Genomic DNA, 24,499 nt, shown 5'->3' with positions numbered 1-24,499 from the left:
GTTTTTTGTTTTGTTTTGTTTTACTGATCTCTTCATTTCCAGTTTATTTCCTTTCCTAATACAGAATCTTAGAATTAGAAGAAACACATACCTGAACAGGAATCCCTTTGGGTCTTGTTATACTTTACTCCCCTTTGTAAGCCCTAAGAAGTGTTTTGCTGTTCCCCACACATGCCATCTGCCTTTGCCATGCCTCATGCCTAGAATATATTTCCTCCTCATCTTCATCTTCTGACTTCCTTGGACTTGTTCAAAATTCAGCTCAAATATCAGTTTCTACAGGAGGCCTTTTGGGGTTCTTCCAGCTAAGAGTCCCTTCTTTCTGGGATAATTTCCACCAATACTACATATAGGGTAGCTACGTGTCATAGTGGATAGAGCGCTGGGCCTGGAGTTAGGAAGACCTGAGTTCAAATGCGGCCTCAGACCCCCATTAGCTCTGTGACCCTGGATAAGTCACTTAACCCTGTTTGCCTCAGTTACTCTTCTGAAAAATGAGCTGGAAAAGGAAATGGCAAACCACTCCAGTATCTTTGCCTAGAAAACCCCAGAAAGGGTCACTAAGAGTTGAACACAACTGAAACGACTCAACAACAACAAAATACTATATTTATCTTGTAGATACATTTTTTTAAAAAAAAACCTCTTTTATTTAAACTGAAATACACTTATCTTTTGCCCAGGTTTTAATCAAAATCAAAGCACCAATATTAAGTTATTTAGGCCATGATAACCTAAGAACAGAAAATGTTCTTACACCTGAAACTATTCTTATTTAAGAAACATTGTGAGTAATTTATATAGAAATATTGTTATGTTAACCTTTTGAGTCTTTAAAATTTACAAATGCTGATATATCATCAAAACATAATCATCAAGGGGAAGAAATTTTCAGATACCTTGAAAACAATACCTGCATTATTTATTTCTGATAGAGATCAACAAAAATGAACCCCATTTTCTCTAATACTAAATAAATGCTTTATTATACTGTTGCTTTTTAGATGATATGACACCATTGAAAACATTTGGTTACTACTTTCAGAATTATCATGTCTGGAAAAAATATTCTATGGTTGACCATTTTTTTGCCATGACTTGCAAAGATAAGGTCTATAGTCTATATTGTCTCCCCCATTAGAACATGAGCTTTTGAGAGTAGTGACCACGTTTTTACCTTTCTTAAAATCCTGAGGATAGAAGAAGATAGAAAATGCTTAGCCAATGCTTGTTGACTAAATAACTGCCTTCTACAACATATCCAAAAAGTGGTATTCCACCAAACTCTGGAGATAATCTTTATACTTTTGGATGGTTCAATCTATCCTTCAATCAATATAATATTAATTCTCTTTGTACAAGGATCTGTTTGAACCATGCCTCTGCTTAACTCTTTTAAGTGGCCCCTTGATTGCTTCCATAATCAAAGACAAAATCCTTGTTTGGCATTTAAAGCCCTCCATAATAAAATATGGCCCTAACTTGCCAGCTTTATGTCACACTATTCTGTACTGTGTAATCTATGGCAAACTAGACTAGGTAGTTATAGTGGCAACAGAATGATGTAGTAGAAGGAGATTTAAAAAGAGAGGTCCAGAGTTCAAACCCTAACTTGTTACTTTAGTACCTGTGAATAGTACCTAGAGTACCTCACTACTTTGAGCAACTCCCTTATACTTTCTCGGCCTCTGGTTGGTTGGATTAAATGAACACTAGTCTCTTTCAGCTCTAAATCTATGATCCTATGATCATTCCATATGTGTTCCATGTTTTCCTACTTTCTTCCCTTTGTTCCATTACCTATGCATGGGATGCCTTTCCTTGGTCAAATTGCAAACTATCTTTAAAAATCTGGCTTGAATATTACTCTTGGTTGAACTTTCCCTCATTTACCTAGTCAGAAATAATATTTCCTTCTTCAGATATTACACGGATATGTACACCTTTTGTGAAGTATTATTGTTAATTTTGGATGCATTGTATTTTCTTCACTTGCTTTTACCTTCACGAGAGTGAGGATCATATCTTAATTATCTTTGTGCCTTGCTCCACAACCTTCCTAACATAGTCCCTGATAGGGATACGCATAGGAAATGTACCTGTGATTCATTGGTATAGGGAACTTTCAAGTGAAGACACTTTCTCTAACAATGTAGATTGGCACCTTCTCTGTAACTTGTAATCTTAGAGAGTCCACTGGAGCACTGAGGGGTTCATTGACTTCTCCAAGGTCAGGGAGCCAGCATGCATCAGGGGCAGCACTTGAACCTGGGTTTCCTGGCTTCAAGGCAAGCTCTTTATCTACTGTGCCATACTTCTTCTTCCACCACCACCACCACCACCGCCATATTTATATAACACTTACAGGTTTACAAAGCATTTTATGTATATTATTTAATTATGTATATTATACATTTTATGTACATTATCAATAACCCCGTGAGGTAGGTCCCATTTTACCCATTTTATAGATGAGGAAATTAAGGCACACATAGGTGAAGTGATTTATCCATGATCATACGGCTAAGAAGTTTCTTGCACTATATTTGAACTCTGCTCTTCCTGACTCAATCCAGCATTTATATAGAATAGGTGCTTATATAACTGATTGAATTGATTACGACAATTTTGCCTCTGAGAAAAATAAAAGTTTGCTGATATCTTTTGGTTTTATATCACCTAAATTTCTCCTATTATCCTCCCCCTTTCTCTTACCAGAGTACTATCCCATATAAAAAATATTTAAAAAAAATAAAATGAGGAAAAAGAGAAAAAATCAACAAAGGCAATCAATACGTCTGAAAAGTCTAAAAATATAATCAATGTTCCACACCCACGGATGAAGTCGTGCAAAGAAGGAGGTATAATAGAAATCTATCTTACGCTATAGGAAGTAGGAGGGAAAATGGGTAATAAAAAGGGAGGGAACTGATAGAAGGGAGGGCAGATTGAGGCAAGCAGTGGTCAGAAAGAAGGAGGTAAAAGGGGAGTGTCTTCTCGTATTTCTTCTTTGTGGCTCTTATCATTCTGTAACATTCATTTTCAGTTATTCTGTGATTGTTCTTTCCATGAACGTTGTTGTGGTCATTGTTTATTTCATTTTCTTGGGTCCGCTTTATTCATTCTGACTCAGCTCCTGTAGGTCTGTCTTGTCTGTAACCGTCATTCACTATAAATTCTCATGTGGATAAAACAGTACTCTTTGAAGAGAAGAGCAAGTCAGGTTGACTTTGAGCCAGCTGCAAGGATTGATTTGAATAGTAGGTAGCTTTTGAACTGTGCATGGGTAGGGTTGCATACACCTTCTGAGGAAATTCCTCTGCCAACTTCCAGGCAGGATGCCTGCAGTTGTGGCAGTAGCTGCCTGGGATTCCTCCAGTGAATTTTCTTTAAGCTTCCTTTCCTTAAGTAGAACTCAGAGTCTAGAATGCAAATGAGTATTGATTATTATGAGTATTATTAATTAGAGAAATACTTCTCCCTACCATGCCGGAGTTATTCTCTAGGCCCTGATAGGTTTTTCTTCTTAGACATGAGTTTCAGGTTTTAACTGGGGATTTGCAGTGATTCAATTAACAGATCTTCTGGGATAAAAACTCCTTTATAAAGAAATCTGGTTTTGTTTGTCTTTTAAGGCAAACTTTCTTAAAAGAGCAAAAGAACTTTATAAATTATGTGAAGTGGAGTTGGGTGCAACCCCTGGAAGGGGCCTTAGAAGTTATCAATTCCAACTCTTGATTTTACAAAGGTGTGAACTAAGGTGCTATAGGAAAGTGACCTGCCCAAGATCATAGAGGAAGGCTTATTCAACTCTGACTGAATTTGAGGCAGGAAGTGAAAGAAGAAGTAAGGGAAGGATTTGAGGGATCCAGTGAAGTAGAAACTAGATTTCTTAGTTAAACCTGGAAGGAACCTTAAAAATGACCTTATCCAACATTATATAGAGGAAAAAACAGGGTTAGAGTGAATGGCAAAGTAGGGACTCTAGTGCTCCTGACTCCTTAGTCTAGTACTTTTACAGACAGGTTGCTAATATTTAATCTCTTTGGGGAGCACAAGATCATCTGTTATTTTTTTTCTGGGTAGTAGTCATTAGTTTCATGATTCAGAGCAAGTCACTTAGGGAAGGGGATAGAAGCAGAGGCAGTGGTATGTCTTTCTAATAGGTTTTCTGGGGGGCAGGATTCTTCACTTGCATCTCTACAAGGGCTTGAGATTCCTAATGTTTCCTGCCTTACCCTTCACAAAGCCCCACTACACTTTCATACTGGTCCTGCTGCCAAGCCCTGGGTTCTGAGCCTCAAAAGAGTTTGAGAAGACTAGGAGGGAGTCGATTCATGAAAAGATAAGGTCCCCAGTGTTAGTGGAGCAGAGGTGATACTGGGAAAGCATGGTCCTCTGGCAGGAATGACAGCCTCTTTTCCCCTGCTTTCCCCTTCTCCAAGGCTTCCATTTTTTATGGAACAGTCGTTGTCTCTCCCTGCCCCCCACTCCAGTCAGCAAGACCTCTAGGAGGCAGCCCCTGGGCCATCACTCTTGGCACTGAGAAGATCTGCTGGCTGGACAACAATATGGGCTCCTTAGATGAAGGTAAAAGTTTGCTGGGTCATGGCCCATCTCCCTTTCTAACTGTAAGGCAGATGAAAAATTGCCATTTGTTCAGATATCTCATGAGTCACTCAAGCTCCTCATCTTGAACTCTGATCATCCTATGGTGGCCATTACTCCCTCCCCAGCCCCACGACTAGGCACTGAGCCACACCTCCCTTCCTTAGCACACAGTAGGGATTCTTTGCTACTCTTGTGTCAGGGACCCCTTTGGCAGTCTGGTGAAGCCTATGGACCCCTTCTTGGAACAATGTTTTAAAATGCATAAAATACAATACACAGAAACACAAAACAAACCAGTTATGTTTAAATAAGTTGTCCAAATATTAATAAATACAAACAAGTTCACATCGTTCTGGTTTAGAGGAATACAATCTCTATGCAGGTTTTCTACTTTTGTTTCTTTTTATTTGATTTAATTTATTTAATATTGTTAGTTTTCAGCATTGATTTTCACAAGAGTTTGAATTACAAATTTTCTCCCCATTTCTACCCTCCCCCCCAACTCCAAGATGGCATATATTCAGGTTGCCCCGTTCCCCAGTCAGCCCTCCCTTCTGTCACCCCACTCCCCCCACCCCCTTTTCCCTTACTTTTAGGGCAAGATAAATTTCTATGCCCGTTGCCTGTGTATCTTATTTCCTAGTTGCATGCAAAAACTTTTTTTTTGAACATCTGTTTCTAAAATTTTGAGTTCCAAGTTCTCTCCCTTCTTCCCTCCCCACTCACCCTCCCTAAGAAGGCAAGCAATTCAACATAGGCCATATGTGTATCATTATGTAAAACCCTTCCACAATACTCATGTTGTGAAAGAGTAACTATGTTTTACTCCTTCCTATCCTATCCCCCTTTATTCAATTTTCTCCCTTGACCCTGTCCCTTTTTGAAAGTGTTTGCTTTTGATTACCTCCCTCCTGCTATCTGCCCTCCGTTCTATCATCCCCCTTTTTTTATCTCCTTCCTCCTTCTTTCCTGTGGAGTAAGATACCCATTTGAGTGTGTATGTTATTCCCTCCTCAGGTCAAATCCAATGAGAACAAGATTCACTCATTCCCTCTCACCTGTCCCCTCTTCCCTTCCTACAGAACTGCTTTTTCTTGCCACTTTTATGTGAGATAATTTACCCCATTCTATCTCTCTCTTTCTCCCTCTCTCAATATATTCCTCTCTCATCCCTTAATTTGATTTTTTTTTTTAGATATCACCCCTTCATGCCTTGGAGTATGATATTGAGTTTTGCTGGGTAGGTTATTCTTGGTCTTAATCCTAACTCCATTGACTTCTGGAATATCATATTCCAAGCCCTTTGATCCCTTAATGTAGAAGCTGCTAGATCTTGTGTTATCCTGATTGTGTTTCCACAGTACTCAAATTGTTTCTTTCTGACTGCTTGCAGTATTTTCTCCTTGATCTGGGAGCTCTAGAATTTGGCGACAATATTCCTAGGAGTTTTCTTTTTGGGATCTTTTACAGAAGATGATCAGTGGATTCTTTCAATTTCTATTTTAGCCTCTGGCTCTAGAACATCAGGGCAGTTCTCCTTGATAATTTCTTGAAAGATGATATCTGGGTTCTTTTTTGATCATGGATTTCAGGTAGTCCAATAATTTTTATCTCTCCTGGATCTATTTTCCAGGTTTTTCCAATGAGATATTTCATATTGTCTTCCATTTTTTCATTCCTTTGGTTCTGTTTTATAATATCTTGATTTCTCATAAAGTCACTAGCTTCCACTTCTCCAATCTAATTTTTAAGGTAATATTTTCTTCAGTGGTCTTTTGGACCTCCTTTTCCATTTGGCTAATTCTGCCTTTCAAGGCATTCTACTCCTCCTTGGCTTTTTGGAACTCTTTTGCCATTTGAGTTAATCTATTTTTTTCAGGTGTTATTTTCTTCAGTATTTTTTGGGTCTCCTTTAGCCAGTCATTCACTTGTTTCCCATGGTTTTATCACATCACTCTCATTTCTCTTCCCAATTTTTCCACCACTTCTCTAACTTGCTTTTCCAAATCCTTTTTGAGCTCTTCTATGGCCTGAGACCAGTTCATGTTTTTCTTGGAGGCTTTCGATGTAGGCTCTTTGACTTTGTTAACTTCTTCTGGTTGTATGTTTTGGTCTTCTTTTTCACCAAAGAAAGATTCCAAAATCTGAGTCTGAATCTCATTCTGTTTTTGCTGCCTCGCTGTGTTCCCAGCCAACTTACTTGACCCTTGAGTTTTTTGTTGGGGTATGACTGCTTGTAGAGCAGAGAGTACTTTTTCCCAAGCTTGAGGGGCTGCGCTGTTGTTTTTAGAGCTATTTTTACACAGCAAGCTCTGCCACACCAGTGCTACTCCTCCCCCAAGAACCACCAACCTGGACCGGACTCAGATCTCAGCTGGCTCTTCACTCCTGCTCTGATTCACCACTTAATTCCTCCCACCAGGTAGTCCTGGGCCCAGAAGCAACTGCAGCTGTAGCTCTGTAAGCAGCCTCAGAGTTGCACCACCTCTGCTGCCCCCCAGTGTGGTGGCCGAACCATGAACTCCTTTCACGCAGTCCCTGCAGTTTTACCCACTAACCTTCTCTGTTGTCTTTGGTATTTGTGGGTTGAAAAGTCTGGTAACTGCCACAGCTCACTGATTCAGGGCACTAGGGCCTCTTCTGCCCGGCTCCTGGTCTGGTTGGTCCAGGCACAGCTCATGCTGGACTCTGCTCAGCTCTGCTCCCAGTTCCATGTGATAGACCTTCCCCTGCGACCATCCAGGCTGTCCTGGGCTGGAGCCCTGCTTCCCTCTTCTATTTTGTGGATTCTGCAGTTCTAGAATTTGTTCAGAGCCTTTTTTTATAGGTATTTGGAGTAACCTGGGGGGAAGTTCAAGCAAGTCCCTGCTTTCCAGCCGCCATCTTGGCTCTGCCTCCCTGTTTTCTACCTTTGAACAACAATCTGTCCTTCAGTAAAGTCCCGATAGCCTCATCTTGGTTTTGTTGTTGTTTAGTTGTTTCAGTAGTGATCTTTTCATGAACACATTTGGTGTTGCCAAGAAATTTGGTGTTTTCTTGGCAACCATCCTGACTACCGCTCTACATAAGAGTTATGGTATTTCCACCTTGGCTATAGACCAATATCTAAAATAGCACCGTTATCTTAAGAACCTCATGTTTTTTCTAGAAAAATGGGATAAAAAGCATATGTATGTGTGTATATATATATATATGTATATGTGTATTGTGTATATACCCACAAATACATATATAACACACATATATGTGTATATATATATATGCGTGCCTGTTTGTATGCATATATTTGTCACCAATGTACAAACACACACATACATGCACATTCCTATTTCAAAGAACTTGAATCCTCAATATAAAGCACACATATACACCCCAACAAGAACAACAACAGCCTAACAACAAGCAAAATCCAGGCAGGCCCTTGTAGGGAATGTTTATATCTTGGTTCCCATCAATGTTTGTAACAGGACTACTTTAGTAACCATGGAAGAACTCTTGCCTCCCTGACAGACAAGAGCAGCTGTTCAGTTGAGGCTCAGAAGGTGTCTGAAAGCTTGAGTGATGTGGCCATTTGGCAGCTTGGCCTATGTAGTACTTTTCCTGTAAACAGTTCTGATCTCAAGACGCTTCAGTACAGTTGATGATATATGAGTGAGTATGTGTGTGTGTGTGTGTGTGTGTGTGTGTGTGTGTGTGTGTGTGTGTGTGTATTTATGTGTGTATATGCAATTTAAAAAAAGATCTGAAGTCATTCTAGTCACCCTTGAATACCTTGGCAGTTGTGGAGGAGCGGGGAACCTTACATAACAGTGAAATGGCATTTCTATGTGTCACCATTTTCTTTAATTCATTCTGAAATAGTCTCTGGATAGCCTCATTTTCTTTTATGCTTGCAAGATAATAGCCCCAAAGTTATAAAATTACAACTGATTATTATAGTTTTATTAGTGTTATGCCCTTACAAAATTGCGACTTGCAATTTCTGAGAAAATAGAGATGTCGAGCGTTTACAACAATCTGAGGACAAAGCAGTCACCTGTACCGTTCTGAAAACATATATTGTCTCCCAAATATCTTAACATGTTTTATTAAGCACAAGGGTCATACATAAGTAATATTTGCATTTGAATATACTGTGTCGGATAAGGTTTTGGTCATGCTGCTGCTTTAAAACTGCACGTTTATAATTCAAAGATCAATGAGAAACTGATTTGAGAAGTGCCCTGGAGATCCTTCACCAGGTCTTCTTTTTGCTTTTATTTCCTAAACCCTACCCATATTAGGCACCAGACTGAGAATTGCTATCTCTAAGCTTACAGGTGACATGGTTTCCAATGTCTTCAACCTGCCTCTGAAAGAGGCATCAAGAAGAGTGGTTGGGAATTTTAGGAATGGCTTTTAATCCTTCTGTGGATCTATGACTTTTCAATGTAGGCATTCCCAGAGGTCAGCCACACTTTCTTATTCTCCACTGCCCTGGTCCATGTTCTCCCACAAATCTTTCACTGATTCTACATGCCGAAGATCTTCCTTTAGATCAGTGGTTCTTAAACTGAGGTCTGACAACTTGTTTAAATTTTTTTTCAAAAACTGTATTTCAATATGATTAGTTTCACTTCTATTTCTATGTATTTTATGCATTTAAAATGTTATTTTTCAGAAAGCTTCACCAGATTGTCCAATAGGCCTCTCACCCCCCAAAAAGTAAAGAATGCTTGCTCGAGATCTCTTGTTGCCTGTGTACCACTGGCACACACAGTCCATGTCCTCATTTATTTCTTGTTCTTGTGACATTATAAACCCATCTCTCTTTCTGGTCTGATGCTTCTGTGATGATATCCTTTATATCAGTGGTATTAAACTTGAGATGGGTCACATGGGGCCAGCCAAACTGGTGGCCTGAATCAGATGAAAATGTGAGTGGAGAAAGTTAATAAAGAGAGAATTTTTTTCTAATGTAAACCTGCTGAAAGGTGTTTTCTTTACAGGTCTGTAGGAGCCTAGCCTCTTATCTGTGTGTTTCAGCATTGTAAAGACAATATGAAATTTATGGCAGATAGGTGGCTCATTATTATGTATTCTAATATCTCACATACTATTGCTCTGACCATCACTATTTTCCAAACTATCAGTAATATGAATGTCATTAATACATAAGCAAACAATATAAACAAGTATTAATTTTGTGGAACTTCACCATTTGCCACCATTGTGGAACTTCTTCATTCAGCAAGCTGTCCATTTTTAATGTTGTTCTTCTAGAACTAACAGGCCCCCATGACACATCACTTACTTCTGTGCTTTCAGAGAAGCACTTAATGTTAAGTGAGGACATGCAAGAATGACTGGAAAAAAACCAAACTGGGCTGGACCTTGTTCTTAGGTCAGCTAGAGGAAAGGGCTGCAAGGCATCCTGAAGGAGTAGATAAAGAACTGAGTTCAGAGCCAGGAGATTTGGGTTTGAGTGCTTGTATTTCCCATTCATTAGTTATATACCTTTGAGCAAATAACTTTACTTTTCTTCAAAATAATTTTATTGGATTAGATGACCAATAATGACCCTTCCAACTCTGTGATTCTATGAAGAAAGGAATAAATAAGAGGGAGTTAAGCCAAGAAATATGGCAATACAACTCGAAATGCCTTTGGAATAGACAATTTCAGGCTTCGGGCTTTTCAGGAGAGATGTGATCCAATGAGGCCCTGAAGATCAGGAGTCTAGATCACACTAGGATTAAAATTTGGCACATGGTTCCAAAAATTTTCCCGAATATTAGTTGTGGAATTGAAATTCTTAAATACACATTGGGTGTATAAAAATCTCTTCAAATCTCTCGTATTTTTCTTTTGACATATTTTCTCATGGCCATTTTCTCAGGTAGTATATAGAGTAGCATAGTCGGGAGAAAGAGTTGATTTCATCTTTCAGAATGATGAGTTTCTGGAGATGGTGAAGTCCAGGAATGCAGCTGGATGAGAAATGATGGGGAAGATTCCACGATTCCCATCCTTAAATGCAGGAGGATGAGGGAGGAGCTCCCAGATGTCTACCTCCCACCTCCTTCAACCAGAGAGAGGGAGGGGATCCAGGAATGGGTAGGGCAAGTATACTAGAGTGGTTTGCCATTTCCTTCTCCAGCTCATTTTTACAGATAAGGAAATTGAGGCAAGCAGGTTAAGTGACTTGCTCAGGGTCACACAGCTACTAAGTATCTGAAGCCAAATTTGAATTCAGAACGATGAGTGTTCCTGACTCCAGGCTTAGTGTTCTATCCACTGAGCCATCTAGCTGCCCAGCTCTAGTACAGTGGCACCTTATCTCTTGGATAAAATACAAATTTACCTGTTTAACTTTTAAAGTCTTGTCATACCCTGGCTCCAATCTGCCTATCCAAGTTTAGTATACGTTATTCTCCTTCAAGCATGCTATGGTCCAGACTTGCTGGCTTTCTTGCCTTTGGACAGGATGGCTGATGTGAATGTTTTGATTTTTTGTGGCATATTAGAAAGACCATAGAATTGAAGTCAAGAAAACCTCAGTTGTAGACCTGCCTCCACAATTAAACTGGTGTGTGAACTTTGGTGGCAAGACATCTTAACTTCCTTTGGCCTTAATGTCTTCATCTGTAAAACAAAGGGCAGGAACATTTGATTTATAGTCTCCTCCATCAGTAACATTTTAGAATTGGTGATGTATTTGTTTCGTTTTTCTCTCCAAAATTATTATAAGCTATTCTCTGAGGATGGAGAAAATGACATTTACACTTTAATTAGACCATTTTCTTTAGGTCAGAACAACTAGTACCCTAGCTTTCCTAAGGGGTTTCAAAATTTTATTTCATCGAATTTGTTAACGTACTTAATATTGTAGTTTTAAACAATTATTATTTCTTCTCAAGAGCCATTTTTGCAGTCTTAATTGAAGGTATAATGCAGTTATTGTTTCTTAATATCCCAGGCATTTGTCACAGGGGTTTCCCCTCAAATTTATGGTTTTCACTTGTTATTTTTCCAGTTATTAGGCAATATCTATATTTATTTTAGCGTTATATCATTAGTAACAGAGTTTTAATTTATAATCTAAGAAGGGCTCTCTGGCTTGGTTAAGAGAGCTACTTTGCCATTTGTGATGGTGAAGTCAATCAAATCTTAGAGATCTTAGGCTTATATTAAAAAATGAAAAAATCTTTTCTTTTATCATGGAAGCATTCCAATTAAATTTAAAACAGTTATTAAATGCCTGTTATGTATAATACCCAGCTAAAAAAGGGATTATTTTCTACCTGGGAATGTTTTCAAGGCACTTGAAGCTTTTAGCTATCAACAGTAGCTTGCAAAAGTGGTAAAGGACTAACCTTGGAGTTAAGAAGATCCTGGGCTCAAATGTGACCATGGGCAAGTCACTCCAAGTCTCACGGCCCCAGATAACTCCATACTTTAGTCAACCAATCATTTATTCTGTGCCTACTATGTTCTAGGTACTGGGAATATAGAAACAAAAGCGAAACATATATTTACCCTCAAGGTGGCTTAACATCTTATAGGGGGAGACATTGTGTGCATGTATATGTCTATACAAAATAACTATACAGTAATTTATAGGGAGAGGTATGAACAGCAGGGGAGTGATTAGAACAGGTTTCACAGAGGGGATGCCAAAATTTAAATTCAATTAAATTTTTGAAGGAAAATAGAGATTCTAAGCGATAAAAGTGAAGAGGTAGTACAATCTAGGAGTGGGAGACAGTCATTTCCAAAACACAGAAATGGAATTTCCATACTGAGAGTTCCTTATATTAATGTAATCACAAATTCTTCTAGACTCCTCCCCCAACTACACACACACACACACACACACACACACACTTTAACTCCTTTGACACACACATATACATGCACACACACACACATATACACACAAACTTTAAACTAATTCCTTTGACAAATTGAATAGCTGATGTCACTGGCCCCTGTTAGTACTATGGAAATTTGGTAGACCTAACTCATCTATCTATTGGGATGGGAGGGACGGAAGGAGGGAGGGTATGTTTAAATTTATGATGCTCATGGGTAGGCACTGATTGAAAATGTGGTGCTGGTTATATGGGAAAAAAATCCAATGCCCCTACAGCAACATTTTTAGAATGGCATCTCCTAGTTCTTCTGCCACTTCTGAGTGCTTTTGGAGAGAATTTTATTGCTTTAAAAAAATCACATTTCATCTTGCAAATCATGCTTGCAATTTTGGCTACCTGCCATGAATCTAATTTTTAAGAAGTATCTCTCTGAGAGACAGTAGGGTGAATCTTTCATGGATGAATTGAGCGCTCATTCCCAATTGACTTCCTAATGGCAAAAGGTCTTTGGATGATGATCTTCCTATGTTGGCACATATGGTGCCCAGTTTAGCCACCTCACTGCAAACAGCCTGGCAAAGAGCACAGTTACTGGCTTCCTTGACAAATGCCCAAGCAGTAGAAAGAAAACAGCAAAGGCATTCATAGAGCCAGCCCTTCACCTCAGCTGACCCTTCATTTTGCCCACAAGAAACAATAGCTAGCAAGACTTTTGTGGTTTAAGGAAGAGATCCATTTACCTGCATGCCTGCTGAGGGCACAGATTCATCAGTGGGGCACTGAGGCAAATACGTATCCTACCCAAGGCAGTAACAAAAGGCCAAATACCAGATCTGCAATAGCCTGAGACCTGGGTTGACCTAAGTCTTGATAAGTGGTGTCTTGTCCATTGAACCCAAATTAATCTCATATTCTCTCTGTCTCTCTCTCTCTCTCATAGGACATATGTGAAGACATTTCTGATCACGTCGAACAAATTCACGCCCTCCTAGAAACCGAGTTTTCCCTGAAGCTTCTGTCCTACTCTGTCAATGTGATAGTTGACATCCACACAGTCCAGCTTCTCTGGCACCAGCTGCGGGTCTCTGTTCTGGTTCTGAGAGAGCGCATTCTCCAAGGATTACAGGACGCCAATGGAAACTACACCAGGCAGACTGATATTCTTCAGGCCTTCTCTGAAGAGACAACGGAGGTGTGTATGGCTCTTTGATAGGGAGAAGTATTGTTCCCTGTTGGGAAGCATTTTTAAATTTAATGCCATGAAAAACATTTTTTCCCCAGTTGATTGTTATATATAACTTCGGGCAAACTCCTTATTTTGTTGTGTTGAGTCATTTCAGTTGTCTTTGACTCTTGTTGACCCCATTCTGGGTTTTCTTGGCAAAGATACCAGAGTGCTTTACCATTTCCTTGTCCAGCCCATTTTACAGGTGAGGAACTGAGGCAAACAGGGTTAAGTGACTTGCCCAGGATCACATAGCTAGGAAGTGTCTGAGGTTGATGAACTCAGGAAGATGAGTCTTCTGATTCCAAGCCTAGTGCTTTATCTACTGTGCCACTTAGCTGCCCTAAATTCCTTATAAACCTTACTATCTTGATTTCCCCATTCCACAAAATGGATAAGGTGAGGAAAGAGTTTGGTGATTTTAAAGGTGATACAGACATCAGAGAGGTAGCCTAGGGTACCGGATTGAGGACTCAGCCTTGGGGTCAAAATGACCTGTGTTCAAGTCCTGTTTCTGACATACACACTATGTGACAGTGGGCAAGTCAGGGCCCTAGGTGACTTTCTAAGGCTATAAATTACAGACAAGTTGGCAGTCTGTACTAGTGGAGGGAATTTCAACCTCAGCAGTCTTTTATCTAGATGAAATTTAGGAAAATGATGAAAAATAAGTTAATTATCATAAAGGATTTTGAAATCTAGGTGAAAAGTGATAGATTTTGTGTGTGTGTGTATGTGTGTGTGTGTTCACACACATATAGCATTAGTAGTAGGAACTAAAGTTCCATATTTATGGAAAATTCTTCAGTAAATGCATATTGTTTTGGTTGCTTTGTGGCAAAAGGCATAGCCCAGAGGATACTTTAGCAACTGTGGGGCGTGTGTGTATGTGTGTGTGTGTGTGTGTATGTACATATGTACATATATATGTGTGTATTTGGCAGCTAAGCATGTTGGATACCTACATCCAATGGAAGTGGGGTGGGGAAGTAAGATTTAAAGAATACGTAGTCCTCTTTGGAATTTTTGGTTTAGTAAGAGAATAAGAAATAAATCCAGGTAGCTTTAATACACAATATTACATGACAAATGCAGTAGAGAAATAAAAAGCCAAGAGCTAAGTGAAATCTAAGGAGGTGGTTGTTCCTGATGAATACCAGGGAAGGCTTTGAGGAGGGAATGGCATTTGAGTTGGGATCTGAAGCATAGCTTAAAATTCACAAGGTGAGAGAAGAAGAGGTGGGACATTCCTCATCTAAGCAATAGTATAAGCAAAGTCATGGAGACAGGAAAGGGCATGGTTTATTCCAAGGCTAGGGAATAGTCCATGTTGTCTAAAGGGTAGAGTACACAGAGGAGACCAATATGGTGTAATGGGGATACTATCTCTTGTCTCAAATTATAATGTATATATTTAGGTGTTTTATATTCCCATAGTAGAATATAAGTTCCGTGAGGGAAGAGGCTATTTTATCTTTTCATCCCCAGCATCTAGCACAATGCTTTGTATGTAGTTTACTAAATGCTTGTATTGGATAGACCAAAGATAGAGAGGTTGGGAGGGCCATAGGTTGTTGAGGTCTTGCAATGCCAGGCAGAGGTGGATAGAGCAGTCTATATAGTTGAATTGCTCAATTATAGGGTTAATAGAGGAAAATAAGGCCAGATAATATGATGTATTGGAGGAACATGGGAGGAGAGATGGAATAAAGGTCATGGTGAGGATGAAGAATTGGTTTAGGAGGTATAAGGTGAGGTGATAGATGGAAGAATAGGAGATTATGATCACAAAAAGAGATTTCAGAATTTACAGTCATGAAGGTGGCATAATTATGAGTAATGGTGAAATCTATTATGTGACCATTCCTGTGGGTGGCCAAGGTAGATTGAAAATGTAGATCATGAGTACTGAAGATGATAAACTGGAAGGTCAAGGAACATCCACAAATATATTGAAATATCCTCCAATATTGTGTTTCTCCTTTGTTTTCAAAGAGGACCATGACATCAGGAAAATGATTACATGACTTGGAGTTGACTTTGATTTGAGTGAGGGAGGGCTGTGCAAGGTCACCAGCCTCACTTTCTCCTCCAGAGTCATCTGGGTCCAATGGCCTGATATTCACCAGGGCGACTGGAGATGGCCCAGGATGCAATGGGAGACCCTGGCCCTTTTAGGCTAAGGCCTTTTCAGGTTTTCACTTTGAGTGAGCTAATAGCCATTCAGTCAATAGGCCTCTTTAAGAAGTGAGTCCAGGGATGGCCCCTTTAATTAGAAAAAAGAAAAAAAAATGGGGAGGGGAAGACCCTCAAGGTTGCTATTCAAAAGAGAAACAGTTACCATTGACATTCACTCTGAGACAGGAGGTCCCAAAATATAGCCATTAAGTGGAGCTTGGGCAGGGACCTATTGTGGTCCAGTCTATGAGCTTCAGAGTGAAATGGGTTAGGAAGGAAGGAAGGAAGGGAGGGAGAGAAGAAAAAGAAAAGAAAGATAGGAAGGCAGGAATCCAAATGATAGGATTGAGCTAGAAGGCAATATAGCAGCTAGGGGGCTCAGTGAATAGAGTGCTGGGCCTAAAGTCAGGAAGACTTGAGTTCAAATGTGACCTCAGACACTCACTAGCTGTGTGACCCTGGGAAAGTCACTTAACCTCTGTTTGCCTCAGTTTTCTCATCTGTGAAAATGAGCTGGAAAAGGAAATGGCAGACTATTCTAGTATCTTTTTAGAGAAAACCCCATACAAAGTCACAAAAAGTAAAAAACTACTGAACACCAACAAAGAAGTCAATTAGAATGTAGCGCAGTAGTAGGCTGATTGTAAAGTAAGATTGTTTGAATGTGAAGATATGGACATATATACATACACATGTACACCTATGTATCTATACACATGTATGTATTACATATGTGTGTATGTACATATCAACGTGCAGCTCTTACATGAATCCTTGTCAAATTATAATTGTCTTTGATATTATGCTTTCTCCATTGTTTTTGTGTTATCTGGGCCTTGTCTGCCCTCCATCAGTGTACACAGCAGTGAGTGGACTCCTAAGTAGTGCAGGTCGCTCAGCGAATGATTAATACGAGACAAAGGGCAGCTTCTTGAGTTCTTTGTCTTATTTGCTCTAAGTCAATCATACCTGTCACCACACTAAAATTAGGGGAAATAAGGGAGGAAATTGGGATGAAACATTCAACCAAGTCTAAATAAATTCAGCTGGCAAAGATTTGCAGACAAATGAAGGAGGAAATGGAATAAAACATGCTGTCAAACAAGAATAGTTAACATGCATGATTTAGTTTGGAATAGTGGGACCTGAAAACCCCAGAAAAAGAAAGAATACATTTTTTAGGCATATATGGATTGTTTTAGAACATCAGAGTTCTTTTGTTTAGTAAAGTACTTTTCTCCTTGCATTAAATTATATATTTGGGCCTAAAACTGTTGATGTATATCATCTCCCTGCCAAAAAAGTACATAATTAAAAAAAAATATTTTCTCCATTGCGGTGTCAGGCACATAGCTGTCAGACAAATGCTTAAAAAAACCCTTTTAAATGAGAAATGGTCATTGTGCAGCAGAAGTGAATGCATTCCACTGACAGTTAACTTTTAAAAATTAATACACACCAGCATGATTAAATGTAAAATGTGTACTGTAATTAGGACTTGTTTCTCTCCAGCAGCTATCTCTTTCATCTATGAGTTCAGCAGCACTACTGAAATGTAAATATTGTATATACTCAAATATTTCTTCCACAAAATGCTTTGCTCTCCAGGAAGCTCCAACTGTTCCATGTAAAATAATTAATAATTATGAAGGCTTTTTGATTTTCTCTTGAAAGTTACGAACATTTATTGGTTCTTTGCTTGCAGACCTTATTTTCTTGATGCATTCATTCATTTGTTTTCTGTTAACAATTATTTTATGATTTAATATTTTAATTTTCAACATTGATTTCCACAAGATTTTGAGTTACAAATTTTCTCCCCATTTCTACCCTCCTCCCCACTCCAAGATGGCATAAATTCTGGTTGCCCCATTCCCCGGTGAGCCCTCCCTAATGTCACCCCACTCCCCCCATCCCCTTTTCCCTTACTATCTTGTAGGGCAAGATAAATTTCTATGCCCCATTGCCTGTATATCTTATTTCCTAATTGCATGCAAAAAAAAATTTTTTTTGAACATCTGCTTTTAAAACTTTGAGTTCCAAATTCTCTCCCCTCTTCCCTCCCCACCCACCCTCCCTAAGAAGGCAAGCAATTCAACATAGGCCACATGTGTATCATTATGCAAAACCCTTCCACAATACTCATGTTGTGAAAGACTAACTATATTTTGCTCTTTCCCATCCTATCCCCCTTTATTCAATTTTCTCCCTTGACCCTTTCCCTTTTCAAAAGTGTTTGCTTTTGATTACCTCCTCCTCCTATCTGCCCTCCCTTCTATCATCCCCCTTTTTTAATCTCTTTTCTCCTTCTTTCCTATGGGGTAAGATACCCAATTGAGTGTGTATGTTATTCCCTCCTCAGGTCAAATCCGATGAGAGCAAGATTCACTCATGCCCCCTTATGTGAGATAATTTACCCCATTCTATCTCTCCCTTTCTCCCTCTCTCAATGTATTCCTCTTTGATTTTATTTCATTTTTTTAGATATCATCCTTTCATATTCAACTCACCCTGTGACCTTTGTCTATATGCATATATATATGTGTATATCTATATCTATCTATCTGTATACGTATGTATATATATTCCTTTCAGCTACCCTAATGCTGAGGTCTCATGAATTATACACATCATCTTTCCATGTAGGAATGTAAACAAAACAGTTCAACTTTAGTAAGTCCCCTATGATTTCTCTTTCTTGTTTACTTTTTCATGCTTCTTTTGATTCTTGTGTTTGAAAGTCAAATTTTCTATTCAGCTGTGGTCTTTTCACTGAGAAAGCTTGAAAGTCCTCCATTTTATTGAAAGTCCATATTTTGCCTTGGAGCATGATATTCAGTTTTGCTGGGTAGGCGATTCTTGGTTTTAATCCTAGCCCCATTGACCTCCGGAATATCATATTCCAAGCCCTTTGATTCCTTAATATAGAAGCTGCTAGATCTTGTGTTATTCTGATTGTGTTTCCACAATACTCAAATTGTTTCTTTCTGGCTGCTTGCCATATTTTGTTCTTGATCTGGGAGCTCTTGAATTTGGCGTCAATGTTCCTAGGAGTTTTCTTTTTGGAATCTTTTTGAGGAGGCAATCGGTGGATTCTTTCAATTTCTATTTTACCCTCTGGTTCTTGAATATCAGGGCAGTTTTTCTTGATAATTCCTTAAAAGATGATATCTAGGTTCCTTTTTTGATCATGGCTTTCAGGTGATCCAGTAATTTTAAAATTCTCTCTCCTGGATCTATTTTCCAGGTCAGTGGTTTTTCCAATGAGATATTTCACATTGTCTTCCATTTTTTCATTCCTTTGGTTCTGTTTTATAATATCTTGATTTCTCATAAAGTCACTAGCTTCCATTTGTTCCATCTAATTTTTAAGGTAGTATTTTCTTCAGTGGTCCTTTGGACCTCCTTTTCTATTTGTCTCATTCTGCCTTTCAAGGCATTCTTCTCCTCATTGGCTTTTTCGAGCTCTTTTGCCATTTGGGTTAGTCTATTTTTTCAGGTGTTATTTTCTTCAGTATTTTTTGGGTCTCCTTTAGCCAGTCCTGGACTTGTTTTTCATGGTTTTCTCACATCACTCTCATTTCTCTTCCCCATTTTTCCTCTACTTAGTTGCTTTTCCAAATCCTTTTTGAGATCTTCCATGGCCTGAGGCCAGTTCATGTTTTTCTTGTTTTTTTGTTTTCTTGTTTTTTTGATGTAGGCTCTTTGACTTTGTTGACTTCTTCTGGCTGTATGTTTTGGTCTTCTTTGTCACCAAAGAAAGATTCCAAAGTCTGAGTGTGAATCTGACTCCATTTTCACCCACAGTTCATGTTCCCAGCCAACTACTTGACACTTGAGCTTTTTGTCGGGGTATAACTGCTTGTAGAGTATAGAGTACTTTGTCCCAAGCTTGAGGGGCTGCACTGTTGTTTTCAGAGCTATTTCTACACAATAAGCTGTGCCACAGCAGCGGTACTCCTCCCCCAAGAACCACCAGCCTGGACTGCGACTCAGATCCAAGTAGGCTCTGCACTCACTCTCTGATCTGCCACGTAATTCCTCCCACCAGGTGGGTCAGGGGACAGAAGCAACTGCAGGTGTAGCTCTGTAAGCAGCCTCTGAGCTACACCACCTCTGCCACCCCCGGGGTGGTGGCCGAACTGTGAACTCCTTTTACTCAGTCCCCTCAGTTTTTCCCACTAACCTTCTCTGCTGTCTTTGGTGTTTGTGAGTTGTGAAGTCTGGTAACTGCTACAGCTCCCTGATTCAGGGTGCCATAGCCTGTTCTACCTGACTCCTGGTCTGGTTGGTCCTGGTGTGGCCCATACTGAGCTGTGCTCTGCTCTGCTCTGCTGTCATCACAGTGCAATAGACCTTACCCAGGGAACATCCAGGCTGTCCTGGGTTGGAGCCTTGCTTCCCTCTGCTAATTCATGGGTTCTGCAGTTCTAGAATTTGTTCAGAGCCATTTTTATAGGTGTTTGGAGGGTCCTGGGGGAGAGCTTTAGGCAAGTCCCTGCTTTCCAGCTGCCATCTTGGCTCTGCCCCCTTACCCTGTCCCTTTTCAAAAGTGTTTGCTTTTGATTTCCTCCTCCTCCTATCTGCCTACCCCTCTATCATTCCCCAATTTTATCCCCTTCCCCCTATTTTCCTGTGTAGTAAGATACCCAATTGAGTGTGTATGCTATTCCCTCCTCAAGTCAAATCCGATGAGAGCAATATTTAGTGATTCCCCCTCACCTGCCACCTCTTCACTTCCAAACAGAACTGATTTTTCTAGCCACTTTTATGTGAGATAATTTACCCCATTCTATCTTTCCCTTGCTCCTTCTCTCAATATATTCCTCTCTCACCCCTTAATTTTATTTTACATTTTTAGATATCATCCCTTCATATTCAACTCATCCTGTACCCTCCATCTATCTATCTATCTGTCTATCTATCTATCTATCTATCTATCCATCTATCTATCTATCTGTCTATCTATCTATATATTTATTTATTTCCTTCAACTACCCTAATACTAAGAAAGGTCTCATGAATTACATACATCATCTGTCCGTGTAGGAATGTAAACAAAATGGTTCAACTTTAGTAAGTCCCTTATGATTTCTCTTCCTTGTTTGCCTTTTGGTGCTTCCATTGATTCTTGTATTTGAAAGTCAAATTTTCTATTCCGCTCTGGTATTTTAATTGAGAAAGCTTGAAAGTCCTCTATTTTATTCAAAATCCATATTATGCCTTGGAGCATTGTACTCAGTTTTGCTGGATAGGTGATTCTTGGTTTTAATCCTAGCTCCTTTGACCCCCGGGATATCGTATTCCAAGCCCTTTGATCCCTTAATGTAGAAGCTGCTAGATCTTGTGTTATCCTGATTATGTTTCCACAATATTCACATTGTTTCTTTCTGGCTGCTTGTACTATTTTCTTCTTGATCTGGGAGCTCTGGAATTTGGTGACAATATTCCTAGGAGTTTTCTTTTTGGGATCTTTTTCAAGAGGTGATTGCTGGATTCTTTTAATTTCTATTTTACCCTCTGGCTCTAGAATATCAGGGTAGTTTTACTTCATAATTTCTTGAAAGATGATTTCTAGGTTCTTTTTTTTTTGATCATGGCTTTCAGGCAGTCCAATAATTTTTAAATTCCCTCTCCTGCATCTATTCTCCAGGTCAGTGGTTGTTCCAGTGAGATATTTCACATTGTGTTCCATTTTTTCATTCCTTTGGTTCTGTTTTATAATTTCTTGATTTTTCATAAAGTCACTAGCTTCCACTTGCTCCAATCTAATTTGTAAGGTGGTATTTTCTTCAGTGGTCTTTTGGAGCTCCTTTACCATTTGGCTTATTCTGCCTTTCAAGGCATTCTTTTCCTCGTTGGCCTTCTGCAGCTCTTTTGCCATTTGGGTTAGTCTATTTTTTAAGGTATTATTTTCTTCAGTATTTTTTTGGGTCTCCTTTAGCCAGTCATTGACTTGATTTTCATGGTTTTCTGGTATCACTCTCATTTCTCTTCCTATTTTTTCCTCTACTTCTCTCACTTGCTTTTCCAAATCCTTTTTGAGCTCCTCCATGGCCTGAGACCAATTCATATTTTTCTTTGGAGGCTTTTGATGTAGGCTCTTTGACTTTGTTGACTTCTTCTGGCTGTATGTTTGGATCTTCTTTGTCAACAAAGAAAGATTCTAGAGTCTGAGTCTTAGTCTGCACCCTTTTTCAGTGCCTGGCCATGTTCCTAGCCAACTACTTGACCTTTGAGCTTTGTGTCAGTTTATGACTGCTTGTAGAGTAGAGAGGGCTTTGTCCCAAGCTTTAGGGGCTGTGCTGCTGTTTTCAGAGCTACTTCTACTCCACTGTCACTGCAAGCTCTGCCATACCAGCACTCCTCCTCCCCCAAGAACCACTAACCAGGATTGAGATCCTGATCCAAGCAGGGCAAAGCAGACCCTGCACTCCCACTCTGATCTACCACTTGATTGCTCCCACCGTATGAGCCAGGGACCCCGGACACAGCTGATGCTGGAGCTCTGGAAGCAGCCACAGGAACTTCCTTCTGCTGCTGCTGCTGCCAGCACCGAGCCACCTCCACCACCCCCAGGGCTGGTGCCGAACAGCTTTCTAATCCAATCTAGAAGTTTTCCCACTAACCTGCTCCGTGGCCTTTGGCGTTTGTGGGTTGAGAAGTCTGGTAACTGCCACAGCTCAATGATTCATGGCCCTAAAGCCTGCTCCTGCCGACTCCCAGTCGGTTCTGTCCTGGCACAGCACATGCTGGGCTGCCATTCGTTCCCAGCAATCTCTAATAGACTCTTCCCAGTGACCATCCAGACTCTCCTGGGCTGGAGACCTGCTTCCCTCTGCTATTTCGTGGGTTCCACAGCTCTAGAATTTATTCAGAGCCATTTTTAACAGGTATTTGGAGGGATTTGGGGAGAGCTTAAGCAAGTCCCTGCTTTCCAGCTGCCATCTTGACTCCACCCCCATTTATTCATTTTTAATTCAACAAATACCTTGAGCATTTACTTACTTACTTAGAAATTATGTGGCCTAAAAAAGGCACAGAAGATCTATTCCTTAGCCTTAAGGAGCATTTAATTCTAGTGGAGGAGACAGGGTTTATGAAAATGTGAATGCAAATGCACAGCAGTATACAACTTGATGGTACAAATGATAAGTTTAGAGGAGGAAGAAGTCACTATGAGTTAGTAGGGTTGGAGAAAACTCATAAAATTATTCCTCTCTCAGCATTTCTGATTTGACTTTGATTCTTTGAAGTACTGTGGTTTTATGGTGAGGGGGAAGATGAAAGAGTGATTCCATATCCCATCTACTATGATGGATAGAGTGCTAGAAAGACCTGAGTTTGAATCTGTCTCCGGACAAATGACTTCACCTTTATGAGCCTTAGGTTTCTTAGCCACAAAATGGAAAAAATAATAGTACTTATCTTACAGGGTTATTGTGAGGCTCAAATGAAATGATATACGGAAAGCACTTTGTAACCCCCAAAGCACAATATATAGACTTACTTTTATGCTTATCCTATAACTGTATGTTATTCTATCCATTTTTCATAATCTACTCATCATGCAAAGGTCCTTCCTATTCTTTTATTTTCTCAGGGGTGCCAATGTGCCATTTGAACTATCTGTTATTTTTATCCTACAGAATTAATCCACCACCTTTATTGGCCCAAGATATCCTCAGTCACTTAGTGGTGTACTTAAGGGAGAATATGGGCAGCCGTGTATGGGTTATATGCATTATTGGAGCAAATGTCCACACTGATGAGATCACCACTCCCTTGGAGCTCCTTTGTGCTTGTAATGCTGTTTTCTAGTCAGTTTCCATTTTCTGCAGGTTGAAATGATAATTACAGAATCTTTATCCACAGAAGTCCTCTTCTTCCTCATTGTGTGGGGGTAACCCCAGATTACCTGTGGCTATGCCACATTGTAATGTTAATGTGATTGAAGATCTTCCTGCCCCATTAATAGGCCTCACATGGATCCCATGAAAGGAAGCTTGATTAGGAGAGGCTTGTTCGTAGGAAGGTCCACATCTTTTGCTAATTTCTAATTAGATGAGGATTTTGATGCCCTCTGGCTTTGAGAAGTGTATATATACTTTGAGGTTAGCATTTTGCTTTGGGGCTCACTCATTGGAAGAAGTGTTTGTGTGATTTGGCCAGATGAGACTCTGGCTAGTCGTTGAAAAGCCAGATGTTGGTGCTTCTCTCTCTGATAACTATATATACATACACACATATATATATATATATATATATATATATATATATGTATAGTTTTAGTCAGACAGTTGGATCTGTCTGTTGATCTGTGCTAATTTCTCAGACAGTTGGAAGCCCTGTCTGTTGGTCTTTGCTGTTTGCATTTTCTCTGCTTGTAATTTCTGTTTGTATTTTCTCTGAAGTTCAGGCTGCTGACTTTTCCCCTGAACAAAGTGAATGATATATATGTTTGATTAAAGTAAGATTGTTGACCCCTTTGAAGTTGCTTTCCTGTAGAAAAGCAAATTGAAGAACCTGTGCTAGCAGCCCTCCTGTGTGTTGTGTTATTGGTCTTACACCTCCACAGCAGCTGGAAGCAGCATTGCTATTACACTCATGGCATGGAGCAAAGAGATAT

At 39.6% G+C, this 24,499-nt stretch overlaps 1 protein-coding gene across 2 annotated transcripts in view; it reads left to right on the top strand.

Annotated features, from left to right (window-relative positions):
- AKAP6 (A-kinase anchoring protein 6) overlaps nt 1-24,499 on the top strand; it is a 495,488-nt gene that overhangs the window by 91,606 nt on the left and 379,383 nt on the right. For both annotated transcript variants that reach the window (XM_036734767.1, XM_036734768.1), the window contains one exon: nt 13,408-13,659. In XM_036734767.1, coding sequence (XP_036590662.1) covers nt 13,408-13,659 — 252 coding nt within the window. The remainder of the gene's footprint in view (nt 1-13,407; nt 13,660-24,499) is intronic.

Source organism: Trichosurus vulpecula, chromosome 8 (assembly GCF_011100635.1).
Source record: "Trichosurus vulpecula isolate mTriVul1 chromosome 8, mTriVul1.pri, whole genome shotgun sequence".
Lineage (NCBI taxonomy): Eukaryota > Metazoa > Chordata > Mammalia > Diprotodontia > Phalangeridae > Trichosurus > Trichosurus vulpecula.
The sequence above is the reverse complement of the archived record's forward strand: the minus strand, read 5'-3'. Positions and strand labels throughout refer to the sequence as shown.